Source organism: Lepeophtheirus salmonis, chromosome 14 (genome assembly GCF_016086655.4).
Source record: "Lepeophtheirus salmonis chromosome 14, UVic_Lsal_1.4, whole genome shotgun sequence".
NCBI lineage: Eukaryota > Metazoa > Arthropoda > Copepoda > Siphonostomatoida > Caligidae > Lepeophtheirus > Lepeophtheirus salmonis.
The window spans coordinates 11,036,274-11,050,177 of record NC_052144.2 but is presented as its reverse complement, the minus strand read 5'-3'; the positions used below and the strand labels follow the sequence as shown (position 1 = coordinate 11,050,177).

General features: G+C 31.7%; 1 protein-coding gene across 1 annotated transcript; it reads left to right on the top strand.

Moving 5' to 3' along the window:
* Nucleotides 1-8,921: 8,921 nt before the first annotated feature.
* ND-42 (NADH dehydrogenase (ubiquinone) subunit ND-42) lies at nucleotides 8,922-10,332 on the top strand. Its single transcript, XM_040724743.2, has one exon. It carries the CDS (start codon nucleotides 8,995-8,997, stop codon nucleotides 10,231-10,233), a length of 1,239 nt encoding a protein of 412 aa, XP_040580677.1. The 5' UTR covers nucleotides 8,922-8,994; the 3' UTR covers nucleotides 10,234-10,332.
* The last annotated feature ends 3,572 nt before the right edge of the window (nucleotides 10,333-13,904 follow it).

Below are 13,904 nucleotides of genomic sequence, written 5' to 3'. Positions count from 1 at the left end.
AAAAGAAAGAACGTTTTCATATAACAATAATTATGTTCTCATAACATTGAACCATTCATGTTTTCACAAGCACTAGAAATGAAACCTTCAACCATATCCTATTTTATTAAGGAATGAACTTAGGGTAAAATACTCATAAAGTTCGACATAAGTATCCGTCTAATTTTGGTTTAAGATTTGGATCTAAAAGTTCTAGTGCCCGAAATGTAGTCGAATATTTACGTTTAAAGATCTGAACCGACCTGGGTCCCAGAAAATGTGGATCCGTTCCATCTTTACCTCTGTTGACTAAAATCTTGTTGCAAATTTGTCAAAAAATGAATGTTGTCATAATTAGAACTATATTAACATTAATTGTTGTCAATTGTTTTTATTTTTTTAAAAGCCTGTCTCTCATGATTATTGACTAGTTGAATTTGAATAAGCTCTCTGTAAGCTGTAAACACTTTTTTTAGTTATTAATTGAAGAATAATTGCACCAATGGGTTATATGGATTATTTACCATGTAGGGATATGTCCAGTCAAAACCCGGACACAGAACATTTTTTTTTTTTTTAATGGAATTATTTTACCCTTAAAACTCTGCGGGTAATTATTGGCGCTGCCACAATATTTGAATTGTATCACAATATGATATTCGGTATCGAATAATTTTTATAATGATATATCGATATTTAACAAAATATCAGATGATACCCTGGCATAACTATCCTTATGATATTGAATCAATAAATTTGGTGATTCAAGTTACAGCAAATTAAAGTTAATAGAAGAGTTGAATAAAAAATTCCAAATGCGCTCATTTTTTTGCATTAAAAATAAAGCTATGCGACATAGGAATAGAGAATTGAAAATACGCGCATTTTTATCATGTACGGATACGATTTTACAAGTTACAACATGGATTATGTAATTTTATCGTCACAGCCTTATTTTTTCCTTTCTTATATAGCTTTATTATAAGAAAAGGGTCAATAAGGGCATTTGGCGTGTAAAAATCGACTTCTTTTATTAACTTGTACAATTGACAGGGGAGGGGGGAATTCCAATTCAAGTCTACACGTTTTTCGGAAATTTTTGACATGGTCATTACCATTTCTGAAATTTCAGACTTATGATGATAGTACGATGAAAAATGATCAAAATTGGTGATGATAATATCGTAAGAGTGTGTATAACTTCACATAGAATACCCCAGGGGTTAAAAGACTTCAAAATTTTGAGAATGCTCTCTTTTTTTATTGCTACCCGAAATCTATATTATTTTATCTTGAATTGAGTATTTGAAAAAAATTTTAATTCAAAAATTGGTTGGGGAGGGGGCGTGCATTTTCATAAAATGAAGTCATATATTGACGGCAAAATTGTTATTAGACAGTTTTTCAAAAAGTCATTACTCATACAAGACATAGTTGAATTTGTGCGTAATTCTATAAATTTGAATGTCCTTTCTAATTCAGACTATATAAGTACAAATTACTCGTATATACTATAACACCTGTTTTACCAGAGTCTGAAGTTCAACTACCGTGTCTATTCAGTTTAAAAAATAAAACATTTAGTTCTACCCATGACCTAAACTCAATTATCCGTGTTTAAAATTTAATATCCTAAATCCATCTCTACTAACGAATGATTTAATAGTTGTTTTTCTTTAGGGTGGAAAGGTTGCGAGATAATAAATAGATCACGGCTTTTTCGGATCATTCAACTAAATGGAAGGAAGAAATAACTCACACACCAGCCCATTTCGAGGAACTCTAAATATATCAAAAATGAAATATATTTAAAATAGTTGAATAAGAATTTCTCGAACCCCATTGTTAGCCTTTTGGAGGTTTTATTTTATGAATATTTTTTGGAAAAAATGAATACTAAAAAAATTGAATGTGCAGAATTTCAATATTTTTTTAGAAAAATCGCTTATTACACCAAAAAATTCTTATATTTTCCTTCAAAATAACATATGTTTTCCGCCTCTATACGTCTTTTGAATTTTATAGACTTGAGCCGAATTTGGTCATGCATTATGAACATTAAGTTCGATACTTAACACACATATGTTCATTCCTACATATACTGGGTGGGCAACAAAGAAATGCATAGATTGTACTTCATGCTTTAATGTTTTATACAGGCTCCTCTGTCTAAAATACAACACTTTTTGAAAATTACAAAAATTGTTATATTTAAAAAAATACAATCAAGGGAAACATTATTTACATTCTCAATACAGCAGCATTTTGTCTTTTTGACCAGTTCCAGCCTGGTTCGGAAGTTTGCACAGCAGTTTTTTACCATGCTCGGCTCAAGTAGTAATGATGGCGACCTTTCGTTGGTCATTAATTGTGTACCGCACTCCCAAAAGCTTCCCCTTCAGTTCCCCAAAAATAACCAAAGTGTGAGGAGGGAGGGGACTACGAACAGACCAAGAGTCTTGTACTGTAAGCTTGTTAAGTCGGATTTTGCACTGGCCCACACGCTTTACTCAATCCAAAGACTTTCAATCACCAACAAAGAGTTTTCTTGTAGGTATTAAGGCTTAAGTCATGCTCAATGATGTTATTAAGGTTATTTGCATTGATAATATGTTTCCTCCAACTGAAATCCATCTTCCAACGTTCCCATCCACTTCCATCCTCATTTTTACGTTATTTAAAGTCTTCTCGGTCAATTAGCTTTGATATATCAGCTGGAGTATGTGACTCGCACGAATCAAAGCTGTGACCTTTAGTTTTACGTACAACTTTGATTCCACTCGTATCTCAATTGAAAAATAAGTAAACATTCCTGACAGTCAATATTATATTGATACTATAATGCATAGGATTTTTTAAATTTTTAATTGATTGAGTGTGGGATTTTTTACTCTTCACCCGGTATCTATATTAATTTCGGATTAGGGGGAGCTTTGATAGAGGAAATGTGGGTTTTACAATGGTGTCATCTATGCCAAAAAATACTACTATATATTATTTAAAAAATGTATTAAGTTGTTAAAACTACCAACATTTTTGTAGAACAATTGTGGTGTACGTTAATACATAATACCCATGCCAAAAAAAGAATTTGAAATTCAACTGCTAAATAATTTTCATGAAACAATTTAAGAAATTTATGGTGAGAATATTTTATAAGTAGCCAGTGTCAATTTCATTTTCTTACATTTCCGGGTATGGTTTACAAGTTTGCTTAAACGTCATATTTTCTTTTTCTATCTTAATATTTGAGAAAGGGAAAAGTTGAAATTCTTTATAACAACCTTTTAAGAATAAAGATATACATATACTTACATGTGGAGGAAGTTTTGAATCTTATGACACGTCAAGGGGATGGGGATACAGGCTCGATACATGGGCAAGGGATAAGGGTAAATGGATATCACTTCTCAGTGGCTCGTACTCATAATGTAATATATCACGGTTCTTTCTATGTTTCTATCATTAATCAAAACAGAATTCTCATTTTGTCGTCTCATAATTTTCGTACAAAAAAAACCATTTGTTGGAAAATAAATTTCGTCTTATCATGTGTAAAGAAATTATCACTGTGAGTATCCAATAGTTACATTAATTAAACACATGATTAAGAAACAATTATGGATTTTAACGAAAATACTGAGTGGTTCATCGAAATCTGAACACTTTGAATTTTAAAAATGCAACAAGATATAATTTATGAATTAACAATAGAATTTCAACAAAATTAATAATATAAATAGATGTGGGTCTGAGCTCTTCTATTCATTAATGTAGCTGGCCTTAGCGGCAATGATTACTTCTGGATGGGAGCAGAAGGCCTGGTACCCACTTCGGATATAGTCCTATGTCATGGCGTCCTAATGCTGGCTGACAGTGGCTTTTAGGGTATCAGTTTTTTTGATGACGGAGACTCCAGGTCTTTTCTCTCAGCATGCACCCAGAAGAAGTAGTTAAGGGGTTGGCATCATGGCTATAGTGGGGCCAAAAGTGTCAAAAAAGAGCTCAAAATACTTATTCAAAAGGTTCTTGGAATAGAGGAGATGGGTTTCTTTCATTGATGATGTCAACAGTGGCCTCTGCACCCTCGCAGGGCTCTTTCCATCCACTTTTTTGATAGCTCTCTAGACAGTCTGTTGTGAAACTCCAAGGTATCTTGTATGGACTCTCATGGATATGCAGGGATTGTCTTGGGATGTTTTCTTTAACTCCTCTAAGTCCAGTTTGGACCTTTTGATAGATCCTTTCTTCCTCTCCAACGTTTCAAACTTGCTGAACTATCATAGAAGTCTCCCAAACCAGGAAAAAAAGTAATATTCTTCTAAATAATTTGATGGATATCAGTTCCAAGCCTTTGTGTTATTTCGGGGAAGTTATAAGATTTCATGTTATTTTTCTGTCCATATTTATCATATTTCATATTCCATATTATGGAATAATTTTTACCATATTCCAGGAGATCTTTTGTTAATACGGATCATTCCTAGAAAATGTGCTAATTTTGGAAGAATATAAGTGTTCCAAAGATAAATTCTCGCGGGTAAGTTTTTCCTTAAAAGATAGTGAGTCTTAGTATAGTTCTATTTATATGAGTGACCCCATTGTTGTACCTACGAGGAACTTTGCATGGGTGGTTTTTTTAATCTAAAGGCTGTTGAATTACAAATACAAAGTGACTGACATAAATAACTATACGAATAAGGACGTTTTTATGACTGATTCCTAATAAAAAAAGTTGTCAATTTTCAATTTTTAAGAAGAAATGCCACAAAAAGATGTATTTTGAAATTAAAATCTTAACCCCAAACTTAGAAATTTAAAAAGTAATGTCAATTTCTGGAACATTTTATTAACATATTTTTTGTAATATTTGCAAAAATGAACCAGTTATCGAGGGTTTTTTTGGAAGACATAATTCTGCATAACCTTTTTTTTCTTTTTGAGGCAAATTTCTCGATTTGGGAGGGAGGCACAGGCTTTTCCATTACGTAAGCCTGAGTGCACCCCTGAATACAGTAATTTTTATGAAACAACCACACCCATCTCTTAGTCAGGCCGGTAACATCTGGAACCCGCCCTTGTACAAAGTTACAGATACAAAAAAAAAATGCTATTATGAAAGAGAGTAAATTAGTGTTATCAACGGCCTCATTCATCAATCATCAGAGCACATATACATAAGTTGAGTGTTCAAATTTCCCTATAAAAAAGGTCCATATTGGTTATGGATCGATAATATTACCGCTGTTGATTTATTGATTGCATCACCGTTTTCATCCATACCATTAAGACTGAATTAAATTTCTCGGAATAGTATTCAATAAATTTTCTATAACGAGAATGAATGAACAGAATTTTATTTCCGAGATAAAAGCATTGGTATTTTCTTAGTAATTAGGACAAAGCGTTGTTGTTCTGTTAAGACCATGAGTGAGACAAGTGACAGGCAACATCATTGGAAAATGTTGCTTAAAGTTTTTGACTGTTTTTATAAAATCAGCTGCATCATCGATAATAAAAATCTTTAGTATCTCCCCAAAGAAATTGGAGCCAAAAACGTTTTTAAGACTTTTTACTTCAATACTTGTAATTGTTCTATTGTCAAGCTTTTTAACATCTTACAAATATATTAAATATGAGCAACCTAAGAATGTGCTTACTTGAATGGAACCTTCTTGAGGCCTTATTGAGAATGGGTCTTCTCAGCCCTTTCAGACTGCTCCCAACTATTCTAATAAAACATTAGGACAGCAAAGCTACTCTTCTGCAAAATATTATTTTAATTGTCAGGGTTACCGAGTAAATTTTGGTTTCGTGTTTTTTTGCATACCCGGAATAGGATACTCACCTTTTTATTTTCATCTCTTTCAAGACATTGTAGGCCTGCAATAAATAGTTACTAAATATCAATTAGGTCTAATACACTCTGGAGGAGCACAAGCTCCAATCACACAACCTTTTGTAGAGAAAACCATCATCTTTGATGATAAATTTAACTTGATAAATTCATATAATTTTGAACTATAGGTAAAATAAGCATATAATATTTGGCGTAGTTGTAATTTTATACAATATGACTTGGTATTTTAAGGAACTTTTACATTTAGTATAATATTTAAAAATCTAAAAAATTGTTTTTTTTAGGAAAAAAGTTATGAGTTGACCTAATGCATACAACTCAATTTCAAAGTATATTTATGTCAAAGGTTTTTCAAAAGTAAACTTTTAGTTAAAATTATTTAACTAATCATTTGTACTGATGAATTTGCCCTTTAAAAATAAATCATATTCAAATTCAGATAGTGTTTGTATATGATTATGTAGTAAGTTAAGTTTCATTCAAATAATATAAAATACTAGTAAAGGGTACCCTAAATTGCTCGGGCCAAGGAGAAAGCGGAAAATTATATTAATATTGGTCAATACAATATTATTTCTTCTTATGGGTATGTCCCCTTCGGTGCGGGTAAGCATTATAATCAGTAATGTAGGCCTGAATTTTTTTAGCTGGCTTGTTTTTTTATAATTGGTAATCTGAAGAATGAATTTTCTTTTCCTTCGCTGTTGTCATTATTATTTAATTCCTGTGTAGTGAACCTCCTTTCCTAAATAGATTCAATTATATTCAAAATCTGATTGAACATTCCTGTGTGCTCCTAAAAGACGGAGTGTAACCCTGTGGATTTGTTGCAGATTTATAATTGTAAGTCCTTTTTGGAATCAGAGTAGAATTGGGTGCGATATCAGAGTAATTCTTACCAATATCCTTGTTTATTTCCTTCTTGTCACAGATAATCAAATGAAAGTCAGGAACATTATTCTTTATCTCCCTCTGAAACCATTCATAATTTATTTCTTTATGTCCAAAACATAATTCAAATTGGCTGGGTTAGCATATTGATTTCGGTTTTTTTTATTCATAGCCTATTCTGCAAAGAATTTTCATCTTTCATTAAATTATATTTATTATTATGAATTTAAAAAAAATGTGTTATAAACTTCAAATAACATACCAATATTCATGTATGAAAGAAATTGCCTCGATGAGAAGTCCATCTTTGACTTTTGTGAAAAAATTACCAAATCGAAATTCGTGAAGAAAATGGACAAGCTATTTTACACTAATTTTGCAAAACAAAGAAATAAATATTAAGACAAATTTCTACAAACTTTATTTTATCACCAAATCCAATATTCCATTTAAAGTCCCTTTTTTAACCTGAAGAAAACGAAAGTACAATTTTCACCGATTTCATTTTTTTTTTTTTTTGCGCATCACTTTTTTGGATTTGAATGAATTTAGCAGATGTACTTATTCGTATAGTTGTTGTTTGAGACGCCAGTCACCTTTTATTTACAGCTCACAACCTCTTATTTAGTCTTTTTGAGCTCCCAAAAACATTTTTTGTGTTTTTGGTATAGAATAAGCATTTTAAGTAATTGCATTCAATTGATAAGTAAATTGCATTTATTTACGCATAAAGTTAAATGGATTTGAAATTAGAATAAGTTTTAATTTGAACACTCAACTTATATGTGCTCTGATGATTGATGAATGAGGCTATTGATCACACTAATTTACTCTCTTTTATAATAGCATTTTTAAAAGTTTAAATTGTATATATACTATTATATATATATAGATATAATATATGTGTGACCTTAAGACGTATATATATATATATATATATAAGAAGACAATTGAACGACAATTTTTTTTTTTTGACAGTAAGATTTCAGTTTTTCTATTTGTTGGATCCATTTTGACATCCAATAGTTCACTATTTTCCTTAATATAATTGAAAAAAAGGGCTTAATTCTTATTAAACTTGGTTGTTTAGGCCCCCAAAATGGACAACATCAAAATTGTAATGTAAAGTAAATTCGCTCAATACAGCATTTCACTGCCTCTAAAATTTTGACAACCTTTTTAGTTCACTATTTTCCTTAATATTAATGAAAAATAGTTTTCATTGTTTAAAAAAACTTGGGTCATTTAGGCCCAAAAATGGAAGACATGAACAATGCTCACGGCACGTTAAAACAATCTTTGTATAAAGACACCAATATTTATAATATCATTGTAAAGTAATATTCACTTAATTATACTGAAAGAATATATATTCTTTGGTACTACTCAAGGTTAATAGACCTTGGGTTTTACTCAAGGTTAATAGACTTTGGATCTTATTAAATGTGGCAATGAGTTCATAAATATCTGGAGTGGCACCGGATCTACTGCGCAACCTTATAGATAGTTTTAATAAAAATTAATGAAAAAATTAAGTGCAGATTCTTATTCAATATCTACAATTTATTTAATTCTTAAATACATATCTCTACCAAATACTCAAATTAAAATAAATACATAGACTAACTGTTTCGACTTATGCCTTACAAATAATTTTCATAGTATATTGATTCATCATCCTATAACAAAAAAAATTGTATAACAATGAGTTTTAGTAGATTAATTTATTATATGAATTGTAGATGATATAATAATAAATATAAAAGAGGCGATTTCTGGATAACTCCTTAAATACGGTGAAATAGTCTTGACTATCAAAATTAAATAGATTAATTAATTTAGGAATAATCTTTTTCTCAAAGGATATACATATATATAACGTAATTCTTTTAATATAATCAAGAAAAAGATAGACGAGCGAAGGGGTGAATGATGATTAATATATTAATTTAATAGTAGACATTAACAGTGCCATTTTCATTTCTTCACTGAGTATTATTAATTATTATATAGTTTTGCTTCAAGTGAAAATGCTCCCTTTAAAGCAATATTGTTCAAGTACTTGATTTATTAAGGAGAATATGTGTTGTATTACTATGTCATAATAGCAAATGACGTATTATTAAATATAAAATGAAGAGTATATCAACTAGCTTGTAGCTAAATACAAATGATCAGCTGTTTCATAGCTAGAAAGGAAAAGAAAAGAAGAATTTTCCTTCAGATTTGACGTCAATGGATGAACATTGTAAATAAAAGGGAAAATGGCTTCTTGCGTCTGGGTTCCTGGTCGGAATTTGGTTTCTAAAGCCTTCCGTGATCCCAAATTCGTGAGAAAAAGTCCTTTCCCCTACTTAACAAGGAACTATAACTGGTTTTGGCAACTCATTGACAAGACAACGCTACGATGGGACGAGAATACCAAGTTGATAATGGTGGAAGGTGGATCTTCATCCCCCGAAAAGACGGAATTGGCCAAGGCCCTGGCTCGAGAATTTGGAATGGCGCACATGCCAGCACCTTCAGTGGATGAATATTTCTTTCGCACACAGGATCGACAGGACTTTCGTATACATAATGAGCATTTTATGCCTCGCAATAGGCCCTATGCCGAACCCGAATTCTTTGCCGCTCCTTTTGGATCGTACAAAGGAGCAGCAGATCGCTACTTCTATTTGGACTACCTGGTGAAGTTCACGAATTATGTCTTTGCCATGAGACACATGTTTAACACGGGAGAAGGAGTTGTGGTGGAAGGGAATCCCTTCTCCTCATTTGCTCATATGAATGCCGCCCTTCGCTCCAACTACATCAGTCCCTCTACTAAAGAGCTATTCCAATACACTGTTAAAATTAAGCATAGAGATCTCCTACGACCCAATGTCATTCTTCATCTGGACATTGATACAAAGAAAACCTCGGATACACTCAAAAAAACCTATGGATCCGGACAAGTTGCTGTCAAAGACCCAGTTTGGGATAATTTAAGCTTTTTGAATGATATATCCCTTGGACTCAATAGAGAATATTTGAATGAAGCTAAAAAGCATTCCTTGGTTCTTGTATATGATTGGAATGAGCCTGGAGAAAATGAGATTATTGTAGAGGATATGGAGAGGCTTGATTTAGATTGGCATAATTTTGGTGATTTGCAGCAAAATGATTGGGATTTGAAGGTGGAGGATAAATACGAAAAGATTCGTCGACGAGTAACCAATTTTAATGAATTGAGAAATGTTCTTAATTTTGGAAATATCACGGATAGTATGGATGCTGAACATCTCATCATCTCGGCTGAGGAGATTATTAATATTGATCATGTGTTGGACGCGCTTGATTCTGAGCGTTTTAGTCAGGGTTGGAATCCATACAATGGAGATAATGTATTTTTCAAGTCTTCTACTGGAGCTATATACATTAAACCAGTATTCTATAATAAGGTAACAGTTGGAAACATTCATTCAGAAGGTTTTGTTTATCCAGAGGACAATATTTCTAAATAAATCAATTGTTTATCTTTTTTAAGAAACTGTAACTCATTACTTAGTAAAATAAAGAGTTTATAGGTTAATAAATATCATTAACGTCAAATTTTCAACAAATATCATGTTTATTGTTCTTTTTTCTTAAATAAAAATGCGTTCTTTTCGACATTCAAAGTAGACAGTTTTTAGTACGTATTTATCAATGTACTTAAGTATTGCACTTATTTATAGAAATAATTATTGATGTTTATTTGGAGGTTAACTCTAAAGTTATTGTAGTAAAAAGGTTGTTGTCCCAATATAATATAAATTGCATACGATAATATTGTCTTGCAATAAAATTACTCACAATCATATTGCTCACGATGATATTACCCACAACGTTTTTGTCCGCAATGGTAATATAGACAATAATATTACCCCAACGTTTTTGTAAGTAAACTTTTTACCACAATCATTTTACCGGACACCATATTTGGAGCCTTTAAATAACATAGCTTATTGATGGACTAGCAATATCAGTATTAAATCATCTATCTGCAGAGTTTTACTACATTTATTGATTCTTTTCCTATTAGCTTTGGATTTCCAGTGTTTATATCTACATGAAGAACAATAAAAATAGTTTTTAGACTTAAGGTATCTTTATAGAGAGAAGATTTTGATTGAGGGGTTTGTCTATATACACATTAATCTATATATTAAACGTGAATGTCTGTGGGTTTCTTTGTCCGCGAATTACGCACAAACGTAAAAATGGATTTTGCTGAACTTTTTCAGGTAGCTTATAAGGCTCCAAAAACGGCTGTGGTAACAAAAAATTTGGTCTTCAAGGCCATGATGGCCTGTAAATAGAGTTTTTCTATTTTAAAAAAACCACTATTTCTGAATACAACATAAAATAAAGAACATAAAATTTAAAAAAATGTTAAGGCTGCATAATGTGTACGTACGTATGCTGCTATATATATATTTCTGGCCTGATAATGAAAATGTCAATATTTATTATCAAAAATGGTCTTATTGTTTTTCAAAGTATTCTTCAACATGATTTATACACTTTTGCATGCGCTCAAACCGATTGTCGAACCTCTTTTTCCACTCCGATTGAGACACCTCTAAAACATGGTTGTTAAACCCTTCGACAGCATCTTCTGACGCCGAAAATCGTTGACCACATATTTTTTTTCTTGATATGCAGTAATAAAAAGAATTCATTTGGTGCCAAGTTAGGGTTGTACGGCGGATGACCTATCAACTCGACGTTTTGGCCGGTCAAAAAAGGAGCTGGTTTGAGCCGATGTGCTAATTTGGCTCGTCTTCGAAGAACAACACGGTCGAATGTTTTTGTTTTTCGGCCTCATAGTCATAGATCCATGATTCGTCACCTGTGCCGATCTTATAAACGTCTTTTGAAACACCGCAAGCGTATTTTTTCAACATTTCTTTGCACCAATCGACATGAGCCTTTTTTTGGGCGATTGTCAAATTGTGCGGGATCCAACGAGAACAAACCTTTTTTACGGGCAGGTGTGCATGCAATATCGAGTGTATGCTGGTTGAAAAAATGCCTAAGTATGCTTCTATCTCACGGTATGTTACATGACGATCTTGCATAATCACTTCACGCACGGCATCATTGTTTTTGGACGACCTTCACGGAATTCGTCTTTGAGCAAACGTCGGCCATGATTGAATTCATTAAACCAGTTTTTCACAGTTCTACAGTATGGTGCTTCATCGCCATACAAAGATTTAAGCTCATCAATGCACTCATGTTGTGATAAATGATTGCACGAAAATGATCAAAAGTTAATTCCATTTTTTTTGCCAAATTAATTTTTTCAAGTCACCGTACACAACACAAATGATGGTCGTACGTAAAACCTAGGGCTTTAACCCCAAAACTTTCTGAATACGATTAAGCTACAAAAATGTCAAACTTACCAAAGGAAATGTCAAATTACAACTGGCAAAACTTAGTGTAGCCTAGAATTCAGTTAAATATGTCATAACTTTAAGTTGCGGAACGCAAGCCAGACGTGGAGTTTAATCAAAAATATCATCACCCTTTTTCCCTAATATGGAAGTTGTTATTTACAATTATTAACAGGATAGATATAATAATAAAATTCGACAATAAATATACTAATAAAAAAAATGTTAGAATTAAATCCATCGTAAAGATTTAGTGCAGAAGCTAATTATGTTGTAATGTCCAGCGATATTACTCATTAAGGGCATCAAAAAAGATATTCCCCCCCGCCGTTTATGCTTGTATAACAACATACTATTATTATGAAGGATACACACAATTGCTAATTATAATACTACACCCAATGCAACTACCACCGTTGCTGTGACCATTTAAGCACTTGTTTTTGCCACTTAATGAGTTGTGTATCATAATTCTTGATAATTTTAGCAAAAATAGAATCATATTTTATGATTAGATTTTTAAAAAAATATGAATATTTACTGTTAGATGGTACAAAATTCAGAATTCCATTTCGTAATTTGGTGTGGATGACTCTAAATATGTTGAAAATTATTTTAATTTCACAATTTACAATGGGGGTATTTTTATAAATGACATTATTACCAACATCCTCCATTAATTAATGATTGTTCCTCTGGAAGGGAAGAATGTACCCGTGTATTTCTCCATACATTTTTTGAACGTAGGATGACTAGCAATGGATAAGGTTATATTACATGTAATAAGCATCTTTATGAGATAAAAGTTAAAGTCTGACTTGAAGTATTCATCGTTGACTTGATTTTATAGATGAATATCCATACTCTTGATATGAGATGAGGATAATGAGTGGCATGTAATTATAGACAGGGGCCTAAAGGTACATTTATATCGACAAATCCGACAATCCATCTGTTTTTCATCCGATTAGTATTTTTCAAATTCCTGGGCCTCCATTTTCATAAATCCAGACAGAAGGCGACGTTATTTTAGGTATTTTATTCAGTTCTCTATCGACTATCAGCATCTAATATTATATTAATATTGAATAATAAAGGTGGGAATGATAACGTTCTTGATAGAAAAAGATGTATATTATTTAATCAATGATGCCATAAGTATTTTTTCCCTTCTCCTCGCACGCTTTTGTATTCTTACCAAAATTATTAACCTTAGATATAAGTAAGGGTGATTTTTAATTTCCGATGTCAGAACAAGAAAATATGATTTTGATCAATCTATTATTTCAATATTCTGTATATGTAATATATTGTTATTAGTTATATTATTCCAATTGTTTAATTTTGTATATTTAAGATAAATGTATGATGGTATATTTTTAGTATGTATATTATACTTCATTAAAGCCATCTTTTTTAAACTTTGAACTTCAAATATATTTCGAAATACATTACTTTGTCGTTTCATTAGCTATTATTCTGAGAATAAGGTTCAGAATGAATTACAATTTCATGGAGTGTGACGTTTTCAAATCTACTGTAACGGATAAAAACGTCTAAGTCAACTATACGTAGTATATCTTCATTAAAATTTTTGCTAAAAAATACTTTCGTTATACCCCCTCAAAAATCATAATAAAGCAGGCAGATGATAATCACATCAGTACTTTAAACAATGATACCATATGTCTTTTTCCCCCTTCCCCTTGCACGCGTTTTTCTCTACAATATTATCAACTTTGGATATAAGA